Raw genomic sequence first — 25794 nt, 5'->3', positions numbered from 1 at the left:
TGTTTTCAGCCTTCTGATTATTAATTCTGAGGGCTCGAGGCTGGTCCGTAATTCCCAGGAACCCCATCCCCTCAATACTTCCAAAAGAGAGAGAGAGAGAGAGAGAGAGAAAAGAGAAAGCATCTGGTTTTGACAGTAAAATGGATACACAATGCCCAGATATTTCTTTTCCCCAAGTTCCCCTCTCTTGACTTTTAACCAAGAATATCTAACCCATCTAGAATACATAACCAGCATGCACAAGACTGGTTCTACAGATGAGGCTCATCGCACGGCAATTCGAGAATCATGCATCATTCAAAAGGACTTTTCCTTCTGGTTTTTACTTTCATTCAAAATACCAAACTGGTCCAGGCTGCAAGAAATATTTAATCCCCAAGACACAACATCCTCCTCTTCTAGATCACAAAATAGTGAGCATCAAAATGCAAAAACCATGCTTCCCTAGATCTGCAATTAATGTTTTAAAAAAAAATGGGGGAAGGGAATGGTTAGCAGAGCAGCTTTATATAAGCACTCACCTAAAACGGGCAGAGTCATCGGTAGCTAAGCTATTTATGCAGGATTCTTAAAATGGCGTCTGGCAACACTGCCTCATTCCTGTATTGAAGCTAAAATGGTAGCAGTTTGTTCAATAGCTGTAGCTCCTGTTTAAGCAGCTCTGCTAGTTTCAAAGCCACCTTCCTAAATATCAGACCTAGGAAAAGCTCGACCAAAGGACACCAACAACCCAACGTTTAGAAGCTTAAAAAAAAAATCTGCAATGACGGGGGGGTATGTGAAGTCACAGGTTCCTAAGGAAAAGCCTTCCCTTTCAGATGCTGAACCTCCAACGTGAGGCTCTGGGGTGAGGCCCCCTTGCCCTCGGCCGAGGTGGGTGGAAGCTCAGGAATAGTGCAGCTCCGTGGAACAGGCTGCAGACACACAAGGTGTCTGCACTAACACAAAAATGTTCACAGAGGGCAGGGTGGGGGGGCGGGGGGAAACCCTTTCCCCCTTCTCCATCTACCAGAAACCAGCTCTGCGTCCAGCCCAGCAGGGAGCAAGGTAAAACGAAAGGGCTTCAAGTTCAGCAGGCATCTGGAGAAGCCAAGCCCAGGGGTGCACCCCAGTCTGAGGCCGAGGTAATATCCAAAGGCTGTTTACAAGCCCGAAAACGGCCAAACACCCACCCTGTGAAGCCCCCCGTCCTAAGACATCAATCAAGGAAAGACAATCCGACTCTGTAGAGGAGAAACACAAGGGAACACACTCACTGAGCCAGAGCCCAGGATACTCACAAATTAGATTTTTGTCCACCCCAACAAAGCCCTGAGAATTAACAATGGGTTTTGCAAAACCCGCTCTCAGGGGCCCAACTGATAGCACAACAGTAGGTAAGGGAATTTACTGTTACAGGAGAAACCAGGTCTGAGAACTGGCCTCGGGACAGTTCTGGTGGCGTGAGTGAAGGGTTTCAAGGTGACTGCTTTTCAGCTCCAGGGCAGGAGAGAAGACATGGTGCCCAAGGCTGTGCCAGGCGAGGACGGGCCCCTGGTAGGTAGGTAATCTTGATGAGGACAGACAGGCTGGCAGCACGGCGAGCCGCAGAGCTGACATGGCCCCTGCCTGCTTGTTTGTCTGTAAGGAGAGCGGGAGGGGGGAGGGCAGTTCACAGCCCTAGCAACCTGAAGCCAAGGGTGAATCCTTACTGGTTGTGCTATTTGCACAACAACTAAAGGGGCTCTACACCAGTTTCCTTCTTAAGGCCCTGCCTTGAGATGACAAGACACCACTGAATGTCTCTCTCTTTCTTCTTTTTTTTCCCAGGGTCAACCAGAGGCAAAGCCAGATGTGGAGCCCTTCTCTGCCAAATATTTGTTGCCTCTGCCACAGGAGAGAGAAGGGGAGAGAAGGCAAAAAGGAACAAAGAGACCCCGCATTTGAAAGTGCTTGGATTTTTTAAAAATCTACCCTTGCCTTCAGGGTTTTCTGGGTTACAGTCACCCCATTTAAAAAAAAAAAAAAGTGACTCATTTTTCCCCCTCTCCTATTTAAGAACTGAAGCCCACTGTTCTCCTGGGAAAGAAAAGGGGAGATGTTTTGTTTAAAAGAAAAGGGGTTACAAGGAAGAAGGAAAAAAAAAAGCTATTGTTTTCAAACCTAATTTATAATCCAAGAGGCCCATTGTTTCTTTCTTTCTGACTCAAATCTTGGTGCTGTTAATTATAAAAGTAACAGGACGTGGCTCCAGCTAACTCTGTCCATGCTCACAATTGGAAAAACTCTGTAGAAAGTTTACTGAGTGATTATATATAATTAATCTCTAGTTACAGACTGAACACTGACCATTTTCTGGAGCTAATAAAAGCAGTTACTCCCCCTCCCCCAATGAATGCCCCTTAATTTCCCAGAGCAGAAAGTGAGTCCATCCTGGAGGTCTTAAAGGGAAAAAAAGGAGAGGAATCAAAAGCTCCAGTGTGTCTGTTTGTTCCTTGCAGCTGTGCAACCTCTTTGGGGACTGAGGAGGTAGAAGGAAAACAGCCCAACACTCTGTTCCTCCCTCTGCAATTTACAAATGTGCCAGAGAGAACACGCTACCTTGATGTAATAGAAAAAGGGGTGGGGGTGCCCTAGGAATGGAGCTGCTTCAACTTGGTGGTTCTGCTTTTCCTAAAAAAAGAACAAAGATGGTAGAAATTTCCAGAAGGCCCGTTCTCAGTCAGGCCACTGCAATTGTCAATCTTTAACCTTTCCTCCAAGTCTATTGGTTCAAAAGCTAGAGAGAGGAACCCCATTGGGCCGCTCTGCGAGCCAGTCCGACAGCTCCTACCTTGCCCTGCTGCAATGCAGACATTTATTTTTCCCCCTTTAGTGAAACTGGGAAACAATACTACTTTGAAAGCAATTAACTTTTTCCAGACTCCTGCTCATGGTTGCCACAGTATCAGAGCAGAGGGGCCAGCCTGGGTCAAAGCTGGGGACTTGTTGGGCTGCACTTCTGAAATCAGGCCTTGGCTTTCCAAACCTGTAGGAGCCATTTTAATGCAAGCCTCTGGAGGACAAATGCAGGACAAATGCCCTGCTCTTAAGTTTCCTTCCAGCCCAACAAACACAGTATTACACAAACGGTGAAAGCACCAAACCAGGAGACTCATGATTAGGTATTGCTCCTAGGGAGACCCCCAAGAGCCTCAATATATAATTTCCATTTACAGGAAGGCGATAAGAACAAAGAAAACAGCCAACTATTTGAATATAAAGTCTGAATTTACTTGTGTGGGGACAGCAGCTCTGTTCAATTTCAAGTATATAAGATCATTACACGCCTGCACTTTTACTCCACAAAGCTGCCCTGCCTTACGCAGTCTTTTCTCAACTTAGAATCTGATACAGTTTTCTGTATTAAAAGAGCCCTTTTCCAATGAGTGCTAAAAAGCGGTCTGCTGGACACTAGCTGAAAAGAAAATGGTTTTTATTATTCCCATAAAGTTCGCATAACACAACAAATGAATTTATTTCCAGCTCTGGAGCCATGCTGCATTGGTCTTCAGGCCAGCAATGTATGGAGTGAACTTCTAGGGAAATTCTGAAAGTAAAGCTCAGTAGGAATCTATAGCATTAACAGGTCAGGGGGAACATAAACCGTGAGAAATAAATCATATAAGTAAAGGCAAGCATGCATACACAGATGTGTAGGTCAGGCTTGGGAAAAGGCCGAAATCTGTTGTTCAGTAAGTCCTGAATCAAACCAAGTCTGGTGGTGGCTGGTATTTTTACGCTCCACCTAAGTATCCTCAAACATAAGTATTGACACCACCTTCCCCACCCACCCACACACCCACACACACACACACACACACACACACACACACACACACACACACACACACACACACCACACCACCACCAGCAGCTCCTGCCCCCATGTTCAGGGCTCTATGATTCTAACACGAGCATTTTCCTCACATTTTACAAGCAGATCACCTACCCCAAGTTCTAAAATCCAAACAAACCCATTAGAAGTCTAGAGTCAAGTCACAATGAACTGAATATTTCTACCCTGGCCGAAGGTAAACAGGAAGTGTTATCTTCAATCCTATATCAGGGAAAACAGTGGATTCAAACAGTCACCTAAAATCAAGACACTTAAAAAAGTCCTTCTTTTGCTCCTGCTAATGAAGCCCCCAACTGCTAAAGCCCAGACTCTTCCCCCACCCCATCACAAGCAGACCCCCCCCCCATGTTCACAAAAGTCCTTATACATGGTCACAGAGGAAATGGATTGCTTTACTTACCCAACAAATGTTCAAGCAACCGTCTCATTTTTCCACAGTTAGGGAGAGAGAACAGGCTGGCAGATTTGGGACTTGATCAAAAAGGAAATTTTTTTAAACAGTTACATGGTATTATTAAACACACACACACACACACAACACAACCCAACAAGTGAACATGGAAAGCTGTCATGAGCCACAGGCATGATTTTATTTCCTCTGCACTCTATCAGAGGACAGAGGGTGATACAATGTTAAAAAAAAGGGAAGGGAAAATGAAAACAAGGATAAAAGATACATTAGTTCATTGAAAATCATGCAAGAGTAGCAAGCTAAGGGATTCAAAAGGAGTCCTCAGCATACTGCAGGATGCTGCCCAACATATGCCCCCATCCTGCCCCCCCCACTCCCCTTCCCTACTCCAAAAACTTCCTCCAAAGCCTAGAAAACACTTAAAGAAACATTTGCTGGCTGTAGGCTGGCTTGCAGAAGAACACTGCCTTAACCTGAGTCAGGAAAAAAGGCTGAACAATGTAGTTCCAAGTGAGGAAGCCCTGGACGGAGAGAAAAGACCAAGGAGAGACACCAGCACCCACCTAGGGCCCAGCAGCTCCTCTCTCCCCCAGGGCTGCTGTGCGCTGGGGGCTGGGGGCTTTTGAAAATGCACATCTTCTCTTTGCAGAACTTATCCAGCCTTCCCAGAACCTCTTTGGAGAGGTAAACTTGCCTGCTTTGCTATCTGCCATGAGCCCTCCTTGGAGAGGAGCCTGCTTGCTTACCTTCCATTTTCTTCCCCCAGCAGGCATGTGACACAAGACAGACAATAGTGCAGGGGGGGGTGAACTGCTCAGAGAGAGAGAGAGAGAGAGAGAGAGAGGAGGAAGAAAAAAAAAAGCTTCTTTTTTTGGCATACCAGGACCTAGCTTCAAACTGTTCCAAAAAGCACCATGTCCTGGTGAAAAGCAAAGGTGGGCCAGGCCCTTGCCAGTTTGCAAAATCAGGCTATGGCTGATGGCTCCTTAGCCATGTGACCCAAGAAAGCAAAAAGAAAAAAAAAAAAAATCTCTCTAAACAGTTCCAAGTTACCCTAAGTGCTGTGGGGTGAGTGTGGCACGGTCAGCCACGGAGAAATCACACTGCTCGCCCACCAGTCGGATGTCTCAGAGGGAGGGGGGAGAAAAGATGGTTAAAAAGTCGAGCTTACCTCTGTGGATGCATTGTTAACACTGTGTAATGTCAATACTTATAAAACATGGAGGACAGGCTCCCAGTTCTCACACAGAAAAAGGGTTTGGCACTTCGGCTTGATGGTCTGGCCGCCCGATGAAAGCTCATCCGCGATTGGCTGCCCCGGCAGAGCGGAGAGGAAGGCCGCCCGGGATTGGCTGGGACACTTCCTGAGCGATTATCTTTGTGAGGCTCTGGTGAGCAAGACCCATCCTGAGCCCAGGAGAAGGCCGGCCAGGCCAGGCCTTCAGCGGCCGGCGCGCTCGGGCCGGGCCCGCAGCCTCGCTTCTCCCACCCCCGGCCCGGCTCCCGGCGCGGCCCGGCCAGGGCGGCCAGCCTGACCCGGCCCAGCCAGGCCCCAGGCCCGGGGCGCCCGGCGAGGGGCCCTGGGGTGACTGCAGGGCTGGCGCTCACCTGCCCCCCCCGCAGGAGCGGCCCTGGACCCGTTTCTAGAACAGTCCAGCAGCGTGGTCCTGCAAGGGGGACGTTACGCGGAGGAGGGGGACGAGGGGGCCAGAAGGGAGGGCTCTAGGCAGGCCTCTGCGTGCAGAGGGGCGCAGCCAGGGGAACCCCCAGACACCGCAGAGGGCCTCTGCCAGGACAGGGGACAGGGGCTGCGGAGAGGAGGAGAGGAGGGGGGAGGAGGGGCAGGCCAGTGGTCAAGTTTGCATAGTCATTGTCAGGGCGCCTCCTGAAAAGGCAGGCCTAAGGGCCTACTGCCCTGCAGAGGCTGACGTCTCACCACCACCGCCGCCACCCACCTCGGCCAGAAAACCAAAGTGTAGCGGCTACCGCCTCCCTGCCAAGGTGCCGAGGAGGGCCCCCTGGCCGGCCTTACCCTAGGACAAGCCCCATGCGCTGCTAGCGGGCCACATGCTTGGCTCGACAACTTCCCTTCCCCTCCTGGCCCCCTCCCCCGCCAGGGCCTGCTGAACCTGTCAGTTAAACACAAATCTGACTTCCGTGTGAGTCTGTGATGCCTTCAGCTTCCTGCCTGTTAACCCTCTCTCGGACTCCGGGCCCGGCTGGGAAAACCAGGCCCTGAGATAGCAGGGTAGGCCTGTGGAAAAATACCAGCGGCAGCTCTCCCGGCAGATGCAGAGAGAGAGAGAGAGAGAGAGAGAGAGAGCCGCTGTCTCTCGCCTTGGCTTCCCGAGGAGGCGTGTACCTTCTGAATCCAGGGCACAGGCAGTGCCTCTCGGTCTGAGAAGCCATTTAAATCCAGAGAGAGAGAGAAAGATGTCAGACTCGGCAAGGAAACAAGAACCCCCATTATATGGCAGGCCTCCCCACAGGTTAGCTGTTCCCGGCACAATCACCCCTGTATGTCTGTTCCCGGGGATCTGGGCCCTTACTGGGCAGCCAAATCCCATGGGCTTTATAAGGCTTCTTGCTTAATTTTAGTTCCACAGACAAGGGCTCCTTTCGTCCCCTAAGGCAGATGGAGCAGCTATTTCACACACGGTCCCGCTCTTGGCAGCACCCCCCCCCCACCCTCTCTGGCACTGCTTCCCAGTAAAATATTAACTCGTTTTTCAGAGCTGCTTATAATTCCTCCAACTTCAATCGTATTAGACGGTCTTTGCTGGTTCCCTCCCTAAAGCTGCCTCTGCAGCTTATCCGTACCCTGAAAAAGAAAAGGCAGAGCCTCAAGTATCTTATAATGGCCACGCTTTTTTTTTCCTTCTTTTTTTTTAAACGACAAGGTGCTGTTAGTGACGAAGATTTTTAAAACAGCAAGCTGGAACCACAGAAGCTGAGTAAACACCATTCTTGTAAGACTGGAGAAAGCTTCCAGAGGTGACACAACCATATTGGGCAGGGCGGGAGGGGGGGGCTGGACACTCTGCTCCTAAAATTAGGACTTGTGCGCTTCCTGGGGCCACGCGGTTCCCACAAAGAAAATGACGGCTGGCCACTTGCTCCCCCCGCCCCCCACCCGGCCACAGACAACAGATGCCCACCGTGTGTCCATAAATTCTTCCTAGCTGAGAATCTTACATCAAGCAGTCTCAGGAACATGCTGGGAATTTAAATACACGGTACTGCAGGGCAGGGCCCAGGCTTTGTGAAAAAGGAACAGGATTTTGTTGTTGGTTTTTAGGCTACAGAGGCCAAGTTGTGGGAAAGGCCGAGCACCCAGGACTCCAGGCCTGGGCTTCTCCGGAAGGGGTAGGGGTGGGCGCTGCTCTTCCTGGGGCTGAAAACGTGGAATAGGAGACCCACTGGGGGGCTGAGAGGCGGAGGCCAGGGCAGACCAGCCTGCCTTCTCTCCCTGCCCCCCCCCCCCCCCGGCTGCGTGGGCAGCGGCCCTCACCACCATTCCATATGGGATACCGTTTGTTTCTGCGGGTGTTACTTGTGGGGGAACAGACAGGGCTGTGAGTTCGTGGCGGATCTTATGTGCAGCGCCACGACCCAATCAGGAAATGAAATATGCCACTGCGCGTGGCAGATTTTAACCCCGGGATTCAAGTTTGTTGCATAAGCAGCTGCGGCATCAACCCCTCCTCCCCCTGCCTCCCCTCCACCTCTGATCACTTGATAACTTGAAATGCTTTCTGGGGCAAAGAGCAGGAAGCTGCCGGCTGATTCTGGCAGCTCTGCTCTGTTTGAGGAATGCTGTTGGCATTTGGGTAGGTCTGAGGTTATCTGGAAAACAGCAATTCGGCAGGGGACTGAGACAAAGGTATGGTGGCAGATGGAATCCCGGGAAAGACAAGGCTGGTAAAGGAAGCCTAAGGCAGGCCTAAGAAGGCCCAGCCCTGGGCCCAATGGAATGTGGCTGATAAGCAGGAAAATGGAAACCAAACATTGCAGCACTCAACGCAGAGAGCCATGCGGCCGCCCTCAGTAAGGGGCCCCGGCTGGAGAGGTCAGCGTGGCAGGAGTAGCCAGCAGCCACGGCACACGTGTGTGCCAGCCTAGGCTGACCAGTGCTTTACACAGACAGGCTCCTGAATTCCTTGCACCAGGTGAAGGGGAGGGCTGGTGTTTCACTAGAGAACTGGGCCCAGAGAAGTGGAGTGAATTGTCTGAGGTCACACAGCGGGCAAATGGCAGAGACCAGATGTCCAGCCCAGTTATGGCTCCATAGCCCTAAAGCTGTGCCTTTACCTGCCCGAGCCATGACAGCAGGAACGAGGCTGGGTCCACAAAGGGCAGGTGTGTTTTCTTTTACGACACTGTTTCCTTTTAGGTGGTGCCCCCTCCACCACGGCCCCTTCGAGAAAGATCCAGGTTTTAATGAATGGTAGAGCTGGGAAAGACGTTTTTAGAATACTTATTCAAACCCTTCTTTACAGTCTGAGCCCCAGAGAGAAATCCCCTCTCCCAGCTACCTCCAGGGAGATGTCGGGGGGGTGGGGGTGGGGGGGCGACACGGCCATCCCTAAAATTAGGCTTTTATATTCCTGCAGCAAGTGGTTCGCAACCAGAGGCGATATTGACAATATCTGGACTCTTTCTTGGCACAAATGGGTGGAAAAGGACAGTGCTACTAGCATCTAGTGGGCAGGCACCAGGGACAGCCCAGGACCACCCCCACCACACAGAATTATCTGGTCCAAATGTCAAGCAGTACCGAAGCTGAGTTACCCTGCTTCAAATGAAAGGGAAGAGAAAAAAAAAGCAGCCAGTTGTGCCTCTGGATAGAAAAGCCGGCACAGGCCCCAACAAGCAGGTTCCACCGTGATGTTAATAAGCGATGAGCTAATAAAATAGATTAAACCGCATCGCTCAGCATTCCCAGGGGACGGAGAGAGCCGGGAACAGAATTGGGCCTTAGGAAGCCACGCAGTGTCATGTCATAAAGCCGGCCGCGGATGGGGGGCAGGGCTGGCCCCTGGCCAGGCCCCACATCCCTTCCCAGGGAGGCCTGGCCTCGCCGACCCAGCCCTGCACGCCCGCTGGGCTCCAGCCAGGCGAGCAGCAGGAGCAGAGGTCCGGCAAGCTGCACCCCGAGGTGGCCAGCCTCCAGCTAGGACAAGCACTTGGGGTCATGCGCCCCCAGGTACCCACAGGCCTCGCCGTCGTTAAGTGAAACCAAGGAGAGAGAGGGGGGCAGGGAGGCATTTTAAACATCCTGTTTTCTTTTGTTCCTCCTTGACCCACTGGAACCAAGGCCAACTCCAGGCCTGGTGGCGGGAGGGCTCACAGGCCAGCTCAGGTCCAGCCACCATGAGCAATTAGCACCTGCGGCCACCACGGAGAAGTCGACTCTGGAGGGGGGGGTTTACTTCCTTCTAGGAGGGCCCGGCAGGATTAGGCAAATGGCGGGAGGAGAAAACAAAAGCGGCTGGTGGAAAGGGCAGGGGGTTGGCAGTGCAGGACCCAGCAGGCAGATGGCCACTCTGTGGGTGGGGACGGCGCAGGGGCGGAAGGAAAATCAAAAGGAAGAAGATTCGGGACCTCCCCTCTCCCTGCTCTTCTTTTCTCCTCGCACTCATCCTTATTGGAGGAATAGTGCATCGCGTGTATTTATTTGCGCTGTTTGCCTCTCCCACCTCCCAGGTCTCCTAGAACACAGGTTCTCAACCAAGGGCGCTTGCCCACCCCCACCTCCACCCCCACCTCCGGAAACATTTGGAAATGCCTGGGGACAATTTTGGTTGTCAGGGCTGGGGGTTGGGGGTGGAGTGCAGCTGGCATCTCCCTGGGTGGAGCCCAGGGATACTGCTCAACAGCCCGAAATGCACAGCACAGCCCCCCAACAGATCCTCAGCCCCAATGTCGACCATGCTGATGCTCAGAAACCCTGGTTTTGTAGAAAGCTCGGCCTTTTCATTTTAGAGGCATTTTGTAAACACAAAGAGTAACGTTAAAGCACCCATCAGTCTCCATAAAAAAAAAGGCCAATTTTCTTCTCTAGAAAAGAAAAAAAAATGGTAAACTGACTGAAGTTGACTGTTAGCCATGGCACCAGAAGTTTGTTGGCAAACACATCGAATGCTGCTGAATAGCCTACAATGCACAAACAGTACCCCACTGCAAAGACTTCCTCAGCCCAGAACGTCAGCAGTTAGAGGCAGAGAAACCCTGCAGAGACCTCATCTGAGCCCCTCACCACTGTGTCCTCAGACCCACAGTACCCCACAAGAGTGAGGACTCAACGAAACATCACTCCCACCTGGGTAGTTTGCAGCAGCCTCCTACCTGAGCCCTCGGCTTTTGCCCTTGCAGACATGCGGGGTCAGCCAGGATGTTTTATAACAGCCATAGCTGATCGTACCCTCCTCCAACGCAGAGTAAAAGCCCAAATCCTAAAAACAGGCTTCCCAACAGGGTCCGATCCTACAGAGATCCAACCTCTGGCTCTGTCTCCTTCCACCTTCCCATGGCTCGCTCTGGTTGCCCTCTGCCCTTTCCACCCACCTAACGCATTCCCTCCCTCCACAGGGCCTTTGCACCTGCCTTCTATTCCACCCCCTCCTACTCTCAGATCTCCCCACTTCCCCAAAACCACCTCACACAAAACATTTCATTCCTCTGGGCCTCAACAGGCCTGCACCTTTCTGCCTTCTTGCCTGAGCCAACACTGGCATCTCCTCCCCTGCGCTATCAGCTGCTCCCCTCCCGAGCTCCACAGCCAGCCCTGCTTCTCTTGCACCTTTGACCTCTTTCCTTTCTTCCCCACATCAAGAGGCAGAATTGTGCTGTGGCTGAGTGTTTGGCTGCTGGCACCACACTGTGTGGTTTGAATCCCAGCTGCCCCACCTGCCAGCGCTGTGGCCTCCCGGAGTTACTTCCCTCTCTGCACCTGGATTTCCTCATTTGTCCAGTGGAGATAACAGTGGTACCTGGAGCAATCGGTGAGTCAGCCCTGCCGAGCACTCACAGTCCACCGGCACTGAGTCAGTGCTCAGTCGAATTGCTGTTTATAGCTCTCTCTGCCGACAGAGGTAGGGCACCTCTTTCCTAAAAAGGATTTTCTGGACATTTCCAAAAGTTTTCTTCTGTCCTTCACCATCACATTTCCAAAGGGGAATAATAAATACTAAGAGCTAACACATGATGGACACTGGCTCTGTGCCGGATACTGTTTTAAACTTTTGACAAGAACTAACCCGTCATTCTGACAACAACCCTACAAGGCGGGTGCCCTTAAAATCGTTGATCCCATTTCACAGATGTGGAAACTGATGTAGGAGCTCTTAGTGATCTCATTCTACTGGGAGAGCTTCTCCGGCAGGGTCCTCACCTCCCCACCCACCCACCTCTTAGTGCCTTTGGGTGACCTCAGCCCTGCAAAAGGATACCATGAGGCCATGAAAAAGAATCTGGAAACCTTTATGTACTGATAGGGAATAATCTCTAAGATACACTGTGGGGGCGGGAAATAGCAGCAATATGTGGTACATAGAGCCATTTGGCTTTATATTTTTTAAAGGAAACCTTTGTGTGTGTGTATTTTTTGTTGTTGTTAACATGTTTGCTTGTTATGCACAGGCTCTCTTGGGAAGCAAACAGCATCGCTAACAATGAATGAATGAATGAATACATGCGGTCCTGGGTGGCCAAGAGTCAGCAATGGGAAAATTTTCACTGGTATACCCATTTATACCTTTTGAATTTCAACAATATAAATGTATTACCTCTTCTAAAATAAATTAACACATGTAATAATGAAAATAAACTGTGAAAGATTGTGAAAAAGGCAGAAACAAAAAAGATGAGTGAGTATTCAGTCTAATTCTTCCATCAGGCGAACTGCACCTTTCATTATCTTTGAGCTATTTCACAACTCAAGTTGTAGAGAACTAATAGTAATGCAAATGATTCCTGTCCATTGAAATGCAAATTTAGTTTCCAGGAATGCAATTGATTAAGGCCCAGTGGATATTGACCGGTTTTGCTAGTTTTTTTGTTTTTTGCATCTACTTGTAAATTTATTGCAGCGTTCCTAATGTGCACAGTACTTAGAATTCTTCTTCAAACTGGTTTAAACATCTTACGGGTTCCCTCGTTCATAAATTATATAAAATCTCCAATGTCTTCATTTTCGAAGTGTAGGTACCTTTTTAAAAGAAATTATCCTTGAACACCAAGTTTCTAAGAAGAAAAAGAAGTCACCACTGCCCGCTAAGAATCAAGCTCAGCCAGCTGCTCTGGGCTCTGCCTGCCCTGACCTCTGGCCAGCACTGGATTCCCTGCCACTGTCCAGCCCAGCAACCCCAACTCCCTGGCTGCTCCTTCTTCGCCTCGTCTTCCAAGCCTGGTGACGCTGTGATGCCTGCAAGCAGGCTCCAGGGCCATTCTGTTGGGGAGCCCCACCCACCCGGCCACAAGCTTCCCCCTTAACACCTAATGGGAACACGGGCTAGCTATTTATTCACCTTGTCAGGCATCAATCGTCCTATCTATAAAATGGGCATTGTGGTCCCCCCCGGGTCGTTTTGGGGATTATTTAACACAGGAGGCGTTAGGTCTTTCTTCCTCTTAAAATCTTTCCGTGCGGCCATTCCCTCCACTGCCATAGCCGATTCCCAGTCTGGATACCCAGGTCCACCCTCTCTCCTTTGCACCCTCTCCTTCACGCCTAGTCCACACCATCTCAGATTCCAGGTAAACTCGGCTGATAGCCGTGCTTCTGCGCACTGGCTCTCCACCTCTGTACTAGGAATAATAATCCTGTCTCACAGGAGATGAAAGGAATTAATGGGCATGAAAACGCCCGCCATAAACAAACCATTCGAAACAAACGTTGGCTACCATTTTCACTGCCCTTTAAAAAAACCCTTCAGTGATTCTCCACTGCTTACTAAGGAGAGCCCTGACTTCCCGCCCCTTTTATCCACCTTTTCAGCCCTGTCTCCCTCTATGTTTCAGTGGAGCCAAACAGCTCACCTGCTTGGCCAGCTGGCCCACCTTGGCTCGCCCAACGTCAGGTCTCTCTGCCCATGGAAATGACACCCAGCCTTGAATCCCACCCCAGGTGCCCCTCGCAGCCAGGATGCTTCCCGGCTTCTGAACTCCTGTGACAGCCAAGCACAGTGCCCTACCTGGTGGCTTCTTGGCATGGATGGTTTCTGGGACCTTACTGTGAGCACGACAAGCCCCACTTCCTGGTTCCCCCAAACCCTTCAAGAGTTTGCTTCAAACATGGCCCCTCAACCCCTCCCTTCTGCGCACACTTCGTCGGAAGCACCAGCAAACCTGGAGCTCAGCCTTCGAGTGTCTGCCCAAGGTGGCCCCCTGCCTCCCGCACCCACTGTCCACCTGGGAGGTGGTGCAGCCTCCTATAACCAGCGACCCCCAGTCCCCAGGCCTCGCCTCGCCTTATCATCACCGGGGCAGCCTACTCCAAAGCCAGGGAGGTGTCTGCTTTGCCTCCAGCAGATCCCTTTCCTGAGAGCCTTCCCTGTCTGGTCTCCTGCTTGCCCCCTGGCTGGCACCGGCCTCTCCCCACCCAGCAGCCAGAGGGATCCCATGAGGCGGGAGCTGCAACCTACCTGCTCAAACCTTCCTGGGGCAGCACTGTCCACAGTGGCGAGCGGCAGACCCGGCCCAAACGTCCTTCAACTGAGGGAAGGAGGAAACGTAGTCTAGCCATATTATGGGGTTATTTTCAGCCATGAAAAGAAATGAAGTACTGATCCATGCCACAACGTGGCTGAACCTCCAAAACAACACGCAGCCACCAGAATTCACATCGTCCATGATATCTGTATATGAAAATTTCCAGAACAGACAAGTCCATAAAGACGGAGAGTAGACCAGCGGCTGCCAGGTGCTGGCGATTGGGGGGAGTTGGGGAGAGACGCTCATGAGTACAGGGTTTCCTTTGGGGGGGATGAAAAGCTCTGGAAGTAGACAGAGGGGACGGTTGCCCAACATTGTGAAGGCACTTAACGCCGCTGCATTGCTCACTTTAAAATGGTAAATCTTATGTGTATTTTACTACAATTAAGGGAAAAAACCTCCTTCCTGCTTCCCATCGCACTAAGGACAAAATCCCAACTCCGCATGGCCTCCCGGCATGGCCGACTCCCCACGTTTCTACCAGTTTCTCCCTGGCTCGCTCCACCCCAGCCAGAGAAAGCCACTTGCTGTTCCTCAATCAGCTTTTGCTTTTGGCCTTGCAGTCTGCAGGCATTTGTCGCTCACCAACCCCTGAAATATTATAAACCCCGCAGGTACAGGCCTGTGTGTTAGGCTGTGGCCTCTCCTGCAGCACCATGGGTACTGCAGGAATTCAGGGAGTGTTTGCTGAATAACTGAATGACGGCTCAATTTTACACCGTGTGTCCCCACTCCTGATACCACACCATGTCCTTATAGCCTCCCATGGAAAATTGCACCTTTTTACTCCCCTGTTCAAAAACCTTCATGGCTTTAGAAGAGGCGCCAGCAAACTGCAGCCCTTTACCCCCATCCAGCCCATCGGCCGTTTTCATCCAGCCCTTTATTTCTTTTTGCACTTTTGAATGGTTGAAAAAAATCAAAAACCGAAACAGTAACCTGCAACACATGTTAAATCGCATGAAACTCAAATCTCGGTGTCCATAAATAAAGTTCTATTGGACCCCAGCCGTGCCCACGCATTTACGTGTTGTCTGTGTGCTTTGGGGCTCTGTGGTGGAGGGGGGTGGTTGAGCTGAGCCGGTGGCCGTAGGACCCACTGAGCCTAAAATATTGGCGATCTGGCCCGTTACAGAATATGTTCAGCGACCCTCGTCTCAGAGGAACATCCCGTCACTCCAAACACGGCCTGCAAAGCCCCCTCCGGGCTGGTCCCACCCCTCTGACCGCATCTCCCAGGACATCCCCCCTCCCGGTTCTGGGGACTCGGGCTCCTCACCAGGCCTGGTCCAGCTGCTGGTCCAGTCACGTGGCAGCTCCTTCTCGTCGCTCAGTTCCCCCTGCAAGGTCACCTTGGCAGCTGCCTTTCCTGACCACCCATCTGAAGCTGACTCCAAAACACTTTGTGAGATGTCACTCCGTTATTTCCCTCTTAGGGCTTAGCGCACTGTAGCTAGCGCGATGAGCAGACGCTGGCTTCCTTTTTGTCTGTTTACAGACACAGGGAGCCAAGGACTCTGGGTCTCCCGCACTCCAACGTTCCCAGGGCCAGCAGAGTGCCTGCAGCATAATACGTGCTCAGTAAATATTTGTCCAATGAACGAACTTTGCTTCCTATATAAAGTAATTTCTGTATAAGATCTCCAGTAGATCAGCCACGACCCTAATATGGATTTTGCCCCTTGTGCAATCTATTACGATGAATGACGTGAAGTTATCATTTGCATATGAATTTTAAAAAGACTGCATCTCAGTCATTTTATCAATGGCAATACTGAGAAAAATGAATCAAATAATCCTCTCCTTCAACCGTTTACTTCACTGCAGCCACCCTGACCTTCTTGGGAGTCCTTGAACACACTAGTAGTCTCCTGCCACCCCTTCTGGGCCATTACACTATTTCCTCCTCTCGCTTCAGTTCCAGGGCCCAATGTCACCTCCTCCAGGAGGCCCTCTCAGATCACATCATCACAACAGCAGTTTCATCTTCTTTCCAGCACTTAGCACATTTTTAAATTACATGATGCCTTTGCTGTCCAGGGCAGGGACCTCATGGTCCACACGTTACGGCAGCCCAGAGCCTGGATCCCGCGCGCTAGGGACCCTCTGTGTGGATTTGAGTGAAGGTGAGTTCCCTGAGCTTCAAGGACATACAGTTTCCTTCTGGTTGAGTACAAAACGTCCCCTCGGATGTTCCTGCTAAGTAACTGGAGGGACCTCTACGGGTTTCAGTTCCTTCTGCAGCTGCCAGCGGCCCTGCCTCCACCTCCTGCCTGGTTGCCATGACGACAGCATCATTCATCTTTCCCTTTAAGAGGGCTAGAGTTAAGGCTGCCCACGTGCCTGGCACCGTTTTAAGCACATTTTACATATGAATTCATTTAATCCTCCCCCACATCCTAGGAGGAAGGTTCTATTAGGATCCTTGTTTCACAGATAAGGAAACTGAGGCCCGGAAAGATTAAATAATTTAACCATCGACAAAGGAAAATATCCGTAGGGAAAACTCAGCTCGAAATCCTCTCGGCCTCCAAAATTCCAAGAAACTAATACCACAAAGAAAGGGACCTAAAGTGGACGGGAAACACTTAAGGGCAGTCAGGAGCCAATTTAGCCACGAAAATCACCAAAAGACACAAAGGAAACCCCAGGCATAGGGCAACTCGATCAAAACCCAAATCCGGTTCCCACCCAGAGTTCCCCGTCCATGCGGTCCCGTCCATGCAGCTCCACAAAACCCAAACCCGGGCGTCGCCAAGACCTCTGCGGCGCCCACCTCCCGAGCGCGCACCCGCGGGAGTTACCGTGGGAATGTCTTCCAGGGTCGCGTGCGGCCTCGGAGCTCCATGCTGCACGGCCGGCCACACGCTGCAGAACCACCATCACCCGGCTCGGGGCTGCAAGGCCACGGCTGCCCTCCACCCCCCCCCCCCCGGACCCTCCCCCCCATGCCCCCGCCCCCCTGGCCAGCCAAGCTTTTGAAATTTCAATTTGGTCCAGGACACACCCCCAACCTCCATCCCCCACCTCTAAAACCCTCCAAAGGTTCCCCATTGTTCTCAAGGCCGCAGTCTCAAATTCTCCACCTCGCCTAGGGAGCAAGAGGGATTCCCAGCGAGGCCCAGCCTGGGCTCCGGCCGCCAAGCGCTAACCACACCCGGCCATATCGCCCCGGGGCTGCTCTGAAGCCTCCGAGCCCGGATGCCAGTGCTCAGAAATCCCAGCTCGCCCACTTACTGGCTGGGTGACCTTGGACAAGTGACTGAACTTCTCTGGGCCTGTAAAATGGTGCTAAAGCACCTGCTAGCATGCTGTCAGGATTAAATGAGCTCAGTAGGTAAAAGCGCTTACTGAGCACGGTGTCTGGTACCAGTTTTGGGTGAACTCCTGCACTCCTTCAAAACCCAGCACGGAAGGCACTTCTTCAGGGCAGCTTCTCAGGCCTGCTGCCCCGATAAAGCAGGCCCCTTGTTATCCCAAGCCCTCGAGATACTTATGACAATCATAATTTAATAACTAACACATGCTTAACTATTGGACATAAATTCTTGTGGTTTGATTTCTTGTTTAATGTCTGTTTTGTTCATTCTATCTCCCCATGGCACATGGTAGGTGCTCAAAATAATTAGGTGGGGGGAAAAAATAATTTGGCGGATGTTGCACAAGGGAGTGTTTGTGTGAATCATTGGCGACGATGCCCCAAACTTTCAATTTTTCAAATCAAAGAATTAGGAAAGCCCGGTGGAAATTGAGGAGGCCCAGAAATGCAGCATTTCCAGGAAAAATGCAGCCTGCCGGGGATGACCAGGTTGCCAAAGGAAGCTAGGACGATTCGTAAAGGACAATGGAGCGTGGCCCAGGGGCGGCAACGCCGGGTGGCTGACAACCCCATTCACAACCAGCAGCTCCAACAAAGGGGCTGAAGCCCAGAGCGCCTGAAGCCAGAGCTCGCAGGCAGATGTGGTGGAGCACCCCAGAGATGGGAGGTTTGGCTTCCAGCTGCACAAATCACCTAGTCTGGGCCTTCCCTTCCTCCCCGCTTCTCCCACACCCTGCCTCTGTTGTCTTCCGACAAACTGGCTTCTCCCAGCTCCTGGCTCACCAGCCTCGCCCCACACCTCCAGTCCCATAAATACCAGCCAGAGCGCCGGCCTCCCCCAGCCTGACATCTGGACCTCTGTAGGGTGGCCGCGTTGAGCCATGAACAATCCAGGGGCCCAGCTGCATTGGAAGATAACAACTCTTAAGTTTAAGTGAGTCTAGGAACTGAGCAGCCTGCTCTGAACCTGGTGCCCACCAAACCCTCCCCAGCAATGTTTTCTCCTCAGTTACCTTTCTTGCTTCCAAGTCCTGGGGCCCACTTCTAGCTGGGACTCTTTGGAAGAGCAACTCACCCCCTCTGACCTGTGTTGGCCTCTGGGTAGAGGAGATAACAGCACCAGCCCCGCAGGGTGGGGTAGGAACTGAAAGAAAGCATCTACCATGCTCTTAGCACCCAATACAGGCCCAATTAACAGCAACAAGTACCCCCTTCCTTTCTTCTCTAGGCCTCAAGGCTCCTGGGGCAACTTCCCTCCTCTGAGTTATGCAGCATGGATCGCTGAACCCATTTTACAGAGGAGGAAAACTGAGGACCTGCTCTTCAGTCGGATGGCCGGCATGCATACCCTGGTCTTTGGGGCTCTTGTCCTGGAGTCCAGATCCGATGGGAGTGCGCGGTGAGCGGTAAGCTGCGGGAGGGCTGAGTGCTGACTTAGGTTTAGCGGGTGGATCTGCAGAGCTCTGCACAGCCTTCTTGGGAGCTCCATAAATCCTTGTGGAATGAATGTCGAGTCCAGGGGAGTCTCTGGGGCCATAATTTCTCACTCGTGTTCTCTCTCTCTCTTCCCAAAATCCTGGCTTTTGAACCCAGGCCTGACTCCCTCTGCTTTCTCCAGAGCCCCAACTAGATGGTGGAACAAAATACAGCGTAAGGCAGATTTCTGGCTTTTCTCCCGAAATGAAGCAAAACAACAAATGTAACTTCAAAAGGACAGAGACATGACCGCGAGAATGTCAAAACCGCCACATTCTTTTCTAGCCGGGAAGAAGGGACTTCGAATTTGATTCAACACGGTTCTATGCAGCATTCATTAAACACCTTAATGCCCTCCCATGTGCTGGCACATAGCCCCGAAACAATTAGGAGACAAAAGAATGCCCAAGAGAAAACGATTTTCTAGGGTACACGAAGAAGAGAGGGATTGAGCCCAAGTCAGAGCGTTGTTGGAGGGTCTGAGCCAGTGGGTCACCATGCTGTTAATTCTCTCCCGAACTGCCCAACACCCACGGCCGCCTGTCCTTAGGGACTGAACCTGGAGGACTGTCCTAGGGAGTTACTCTCCATTTCTCACTTTCGTTTTCTTCATTCGGTGGTAGGGACGGGGCAGCGGTTGGGGCTGGTAAAGGAAGTCTGGGTTTGAGACCAATTTTGGTCTCAGGGCCTGTGCTCTTTATAATTAAGCAGGGGAGACTTTCAGGCATTTCTGGGCCCATCGGGCTCTGCTGGGCTCCTCCCCATGGCCAATGCCAGCCCGGCCTGCCCAGGCCACCTTCTGAAGCCAGGGCCATGGACCTCCATCTGACCCATGGTCCTTGCTCCGTGAACTTCCCTGAACAATTTACTCAGCAGGGAGGTCCTTCCACTCGAAGGCCACCACCTCCAAGAAGCCTTCCTTGATTGCCATCTAGAGGAGACCTCCCCACTCCACCCAGCAGTCCACTCTGGGACCTCACCTTGCCGTATGGTCTCACGGGTGACCGTGACCGTGAGCGTGGGTGACCATCAGCTTTCAGGCAGTTGCTCTATCTGTTGACACGCTGGTCTCTTGGGCTCCCCCCAGTGAGGCTGTTAGTACCAAGAGGCAGACGCTGGGCTTGTTCATTCTGGATCTCCAGCCGTAGAAGCTGCCGGGCCCACAGCTGGCACTGAGTCAGCCTATGCTGAAAGGACAAACAACAGTAATAATAATGGCTTCCGTTAACCGCCTGCTAACCGTGCGGCGCGTGCCTCAGCTCCTTACACATACTAACTCATCAAGGCCTTGCAGTTTTTCAGGTAAGCGCTATGATTATGCCACTTTGCGCTTGCTGCTCCCTCTGCCTAGAACACTCTTCCTCCCGATATCTGCAGGACGCAGTCCTCCTCTGCGCTCAGGTCTCTGCTCAGATGTCACCTCCCCCAAGCAGCCCTCCCTGGAACCCTCCCTAAAGCAGCACCTAGCATCCTTCCCTAAGCCCACACCCCCCTTCATTTGTCTTCACCGCTCTGATCCCTGTGTGCCATTTTATGTACTCTTCTGCTTACTCCCAGCCCCCACAGAATGCATGTCCCTGGAGACGAGGGGACAATGCTTGGGTGTACCTGTTCGTCCAGGAGCGCTTCACTGAGAGCCTACTGTGTGCCAAGCCCTCTCGTGAGTGCTGGGGATACAGCAGTGAACGAGACGGACAAAGAGCCTCGGCCTTTCGAAGCTTACCTTCTAGTAAGAAAGTGTAGGTACTAGACAAAATAAGTCAAGGAGATGGTGTATTAGATGGTGACAAGTGCTGTGGAGGGGGTAAAGCAGGAAGGGGAATCGGGGTTGGCAACAAGATACGCGGAGGGGGGGTCCCAAGGAGCTCAGCGGAGGCCTGCAGGAGATGGGAAGGGGGGCATTCCGGGTGGGACAGCGGGTCCAGCCAGCAGGGCCATCTTGCCCCTGACCCCAGGGTGAATTCAGCAGTGGCTGGAGACCCCTCTGTTCGCCACCACTGGGGCAAGGGTGGGTAGTGCCCCCAGAGTCTTGTGCGAAGAGGCCTCGGATGCTGCTAAAACTTCCTGCAATGCACAGGACAGCCCCAGGACAAGGAATTACCCAGCCCAAAGCACCCCTAGGGCCGAGACTGAGAATTCCTGAGTGAGGGAGAAGAGGAAGTCTGAGTCCTGAGTGGCCCTGAGTGTGTCCGGAGTGTGCCCTGAGTGTGTCCGGAGTGTGCCCTGTGCCTGCTGGGGGTTGGAGGACCTGCGGGAGGTCACTGTGCCAGGAGGTTCTGTGGCCACGGGCGGAAACAGTGGTGGAGGAGGTCAGGGCGTGTGAGGGGAGCAGAACACAGAAGGTCCTTTAGGCTGTTTTTAGGAGCTCAATTTTTCTCTAAATTAGGTGGGAAATCCCTGGAGTCTTTTCATGGAAGAATGGCAGCCTGGCATGCTCTAAAAGGCTCACCCCGTTGTGGTGTTTAAAAGAAGCCACGGGGTGGGGGCAGCTGCGGGAGGGGGGCTGGAGGGAGGCTGAGGGAGGAGCTGGGGGAGGGGGACACCCCCCCCCCCCGCTGTACCCGGGCACAGCACGGGTCCATGTGAGCTGCAGGCTTTGGAGAGGGCTGACCTCAGCCCTGAGCGGGCACAGCCGGCCGCATCTGTGCGAGGTGCGGGGGGGCAGTCCCGGGGTCGGAGCTGTTTTGACCTGAGCGAAGGGGAGGGGGAGCTGCTGACAGCCGGGTCAGGGGGCATGAGCGGGGCATAGGCTTGGTGGGGAGACCTGTGAGGGGTGAGGAGCTCAGTCATGTGGATGGCCCCAGAGCTGGAGGAACGCATTCAGGGGAGAGGTGTGGGCTGGAAGCAGAAATGTGGCCCGTGTCCAGCCCCCCAACGTGGGGGCAGATCACCTGGGTCTGGGTGGAGGGAGAGACACAGGCTCTAAGAGCCGGGCGGGCGCTCCACCGTCAGAAGGTCCGGCAGGCAGGGTGGTGGGCCGACAGAGGGGACCGGGGAGGTGGAGGAAGCCAGGAGAAAAGAATGTCCTAGAAGCCCAGAGGAGAAAGTATGCAGGGGAAGAAGCAGTGACCCACCACCCCAAATGCTCCTGAGAGGTCAGCTTGGATGAGGCCTGAGAAGTGACCCTGGACTTAGCAGCTGGTCATAGGTGACCAGCCCACAGGGCACTTGATAAATACCTGTCAATTGAATGTCTCCTGACGACATCGAAAGACTGCCATCTCAAGCCACGTAGGAGCAGAGAAGGGAGAGGCGAGTTCAAACCTGGTTCCAGCGTTTTCTAGCCCGTGGCCTTGGACAAGTTCTGCCTCCTGCACTTGCCCCACAGCACTTTCGTCGGAATCAGTGAGATAAAGAAAGGTAAAGAGCCACAGCCTTGAGCGTGAATCTCTTGGTGAAGGGCACGGTGCCGCCTGAACGTTTATGTCAAGATGCCAATGCTGAAATGAACTCAAGGACGCTCCGCTTCTGCCAACGTCATCAGGCAGGGGTCAGACCGAGAAGCCCCAACCTTTCAAGAATTATGCCGCCTGGACTGTTAGGAGGAGGCCCCAAACCGCTCTCTGATAAAGCTATACTGCGTAGAAGACGCTAATTTTTAAAAAATTACCTTAAATTTCTTTATCGTGCCAGCACGTGATAAAGAATTCAAAGAGCATGGAAAATGATCCAGGGAAAAGCCGACCCTCCGATGCTCCCATGGACACAGGACCTATGAGCCAGGGCAGAAGGGGTCTCTGTGTCCCAGTAAGACAGGTGTCCCCTCCTGCTTTACTGACGCGAATAGCCGCATGCTGTGGACATCGCCCACCCCTTGTGCTTTCGACTCCTCAGTCTACCTTGGAGAATCGCTCCCCACCAGTCCACATAGGTTTGCTTTATTCTTCTTAACTGGCCGTGGAGCAGCAGCCGTCGTACAGAGCTATCGTGATTTATTTAGCTCGTCTGCTATGAATGGACAATTGGGTTTTCCAGTTCGCAGCTGTTATGAATAAGGCAACAATGAATATCCCTCTTCATCTGTCTTGGGCAAGGATCATCCATAGGAAAAATTCCTAGGCGTGGAATTCCTGGGTCAATGGCTCTCTGTATGTTTAAGCTTTGGTGTAAGCATACACACGGGTGTGTGCACACTTACATTTTGATGCTATGGTCACATTACCAAAGAGCCTTCCTCTTGGCTGTATATGAAAGATGGGATGTGAAGGTGATTTTTTATGAACTTCATTCTGTATGGGTTAGGGGGTGTCAGATTTTGGGGTGACGATTCCTGAGACCTCGGATCTCTGGAGACTTGAGAGTAAATCTGCAGACTGGGCCTGGGCACCCTCAGAGCCAGGGGCTCCCTTCTCTAACAGAGCTGCAGCAGGACCTGCTGGGGAGACTGCAAGAAGGACGGGATTTAACTATCCAATAGTAGAGGAGATTTTATTAAACCCATATTATATTAGCCCTTTCGACCTACAGGGAAATGATGTTCCTCAAAAAGCCTCAAGCCTGTGGGAGCCGAAAACTCGAACAGGAGAAGTCATCAAATCTCAATAGGGAATTGGATTATGAAGCCAGAAAACAACAGAGCGCCCAAATGCTCACAAGCGGAGGGGAGCAGGCACAGGACGCCATGCCTTGACAAGGCTGCAGGCGAGCGTGCGGTCCGAGCTAATGGTCATACGGAGTATGAGTTGTGCTCGCAGGCAGCCCACGCGCTGGGCAAAGCAGTGTCCCTCGTGGGGCCGCCCTAGCGACCTGAGCCTGGAACCATTGTTATCTCCATCCAGAGACAGGAAACTGAAACTCAGGCAGCTTCATCTAGATATTTACCAGCAAGTAAAAAATGCAGGGTCAGGATTTGACTGTCTCCTTCTGAGGCCAAAGTCCACTTGAGATCTGCTGCTCCATGGCCAAGGAGAGCTTCTGGAATGGGTCCCACCTGAACTGGGAAGGACGGAAGGGGCTTTGGGCACCCGTGCCGCCCGGGGGCTAAGTCAGATTTGGAAAATCAGAAAGCACAAGGAAGCCACTGCCAGAGAGGGAGACGCAAGTGGTCAGGTGCGGAGGCGGGAATATTTCCCGGCCAAAAGGCTGGAGTCATCACAACTGCACACACACTCACAGACACACACCAACAAATGTACACACCGTCCAAGCCAACAGCAGACCCCAAGGCCCTCGGTGAATTGGAACCCATCTCTCCCACCCTAGAACAGCCTGCACCAGCTGCCACCTCCCTGCATGGCTGTAGCACCCTTCGTGTGGGCCCTGGTTCCATCCTTGGTCTGTCTGTCCACACCTCCAGCAGGTAAGAGCTCAAGTCCCAAAATGCTGCCACGGATCCCACTGCACTCCGAGGGGAGTCAAAATCTTCTTGGACACCAGAGTGTCCTCCCTCCCCTGTCTCTCTGCCCTCATCTCCTTCCCCACTTCCCTTGGCTCCCTCCGCTTCTCCTACGCCCTTGCCCTTTGCCCCTTCCTCCCCTCAGAATCCTCAGGGCCTCGGGGCCTTTGCACCTGACATTGCTGTCCCTGGAATGCTTTCCTGCAGTCCACAGCGGCCACGCTTTACAGCCGCAGGACAGCCTCTGCCACAGTCACAGGTACCCAGTCAGCTCCCAGCCTTGCTCAGGCCGGCCTGAGCCTTAGCTCCTAGAACTGGGCCCAAGCTTCTGGCCCGGCCCTGTCCGCCTCCCCTCCAAGCCCGACACTTGCAGACCCGTTCTCCACCTCTCAGCTTCACTGTCACTCGAAGCCTTTTCTGACCACCCCCGTGAAGTCAGCGCCTCCTTCTCCTATCCCGTCCTCTCCTTCGACCCCTTTCCCTCTCCTCGTAGTGTTAACCGCATCTGTAATCATATTTGTAATTACAGACTTATTGGGGAGATTATCTGTGGACTGTCCGTCCATCCACCCCAGACTATCGGTTCTGATGTGCCCTCCCCTGTCCTCGGCCTCCCAGCACACAGTGGTGCCCAGTAAAGGACTGTGCGAGCAACGGCTGCAGGGACACGTCTTCAACGGGATGCCTGTAGGTTGGAACAGATATTTAGGAGCACTACTCGTCAATAACTACTAGTTAGTACTCAGTAACTAACCGGGGACGCACGGTAATACAATTGTGCTGAATGGCCCTAATAGCAACCAGTTCCAAACCAATCAGGAAGAAATCCAGTGTGCAGACGGACGGACGCAGGTCTGGGGCCGACCAGCTCAGGAGCCCCAGGCTTAGGGCTCTGGTTGGACTGTGAGCCCAGTGGCTGAGGTCGCCCACCGGCGCTCGGATGCCCTGGGGAACAGGTAGGACACCAAGACGTGTCAGGGCGTCCTGCAGCCAGGGCCTCGGCCAGCCCAGCATCTGCGGACACCCCGGTCAGAGGAGGCCTCGGGAAGGAGCCCCGGAAAACGCGTGTCGGGGACCTTGCAAGCGGGGGAACGAGGAGAGGAGCACCCATCATGCTCCTCCCCGGCGGCCTGTCGGGTGGAGCCCGGCGGGCGCAGTGGGCCGCACAGCAGGTGGTGCTGGGCAGACGCCCTGGAGCGTGGGATCCCACGACCCATGGCCCCCTCCCCACCCTGTCCCGGGACCCAGCGCTCCCCTCCCCACCCCTCCCTGGCTCGCCGGCTCCCGCCCGTGGGAGAGGCTGCCCCTCCCTCAGGGTGCATTCCCGTCCTCGCTCCGTTGCACCCTCCCGAGAGACCACTTTTCCAGCCCCTTGCAGTGAGGGGTGGTGGCCATGGGACCGGGGCAGGCCAGGGCCCCCACAGCTGTGCATGGAAGGGACATGCTGTCCCCTTCCAGCTTTGAGGCAAGGGGCCTTTCCTGGGTTTCATCTTTTCTCCACTAGACAATTTCTCATTAATCCCATGGTGGCCGCAGGGCACTTATTTAGCCTCATCTCACCGTCATGGCAAACCAGTGAGGGCTGTTCCTATCGGTAATTTACAGATGAGGAAACTGAGGCACGGGGGGAGGCAGCTTGCCCGAGGACACACAGGCCGACA

At 52.9% G+C, this 25794-nt stretch overlaps 1 protein-coding gene across 14 annotated transcripts in view; it reads right to left on the bottom strand.

Annotated features, from left to right (window-relative positions):
- ZMYND8 (zinc finger MYND-type containing 8) overlaps positions 1-22137 on the bottom strand; it is a 141582-nt gene extending 119445 nt beyond the window's left edge. For 2 of the 14 annotated variants that reach the window (XM_077167614.1, XM_077167697.1), the window contains exons 1-2: positions 6322-6893; positions 5461-5677 (exon numbers count right to left, since the gene is read on the bottom strand). In XM_077167614.1, coding sequence (XP_077023729.1) covers positions 5461-5474 — 14 coding nt within the window. In that variant the 5' untranslated portion in view covers positions 5475-5677; positions 6322-6893. The other 12 variants (XM_077167721.1, XM_077167731.1, XM_077167691.1 and 9 more) reach the window with 10 other exon arrangements.
- Between the last annotated feature and the right edge of the window lie 3657 nt (positions 22138-25794).

This window comes from Tamandua tetradactyla, chromosome 1 (genome assembly GCF_023851605.1).
Source record: "Tamandua tetradactyla isolate mTamTet1 chromosome 1, mTamTet1.pri, whole genome shotgun sequence".
In the NCBI taxonomy this organism is placed as follows: Eukaryota; Metazoa; Chordata; class Mammalia; order Pilosa; family Myrmecophagidae; genus Tamandua; species Tamandua tetradactyla.
The sequence above is the reverse complement of the archived record's forward strand: the minus strand, read 5'-3'. Positions and strand labels throughout refer to the sequence as shown.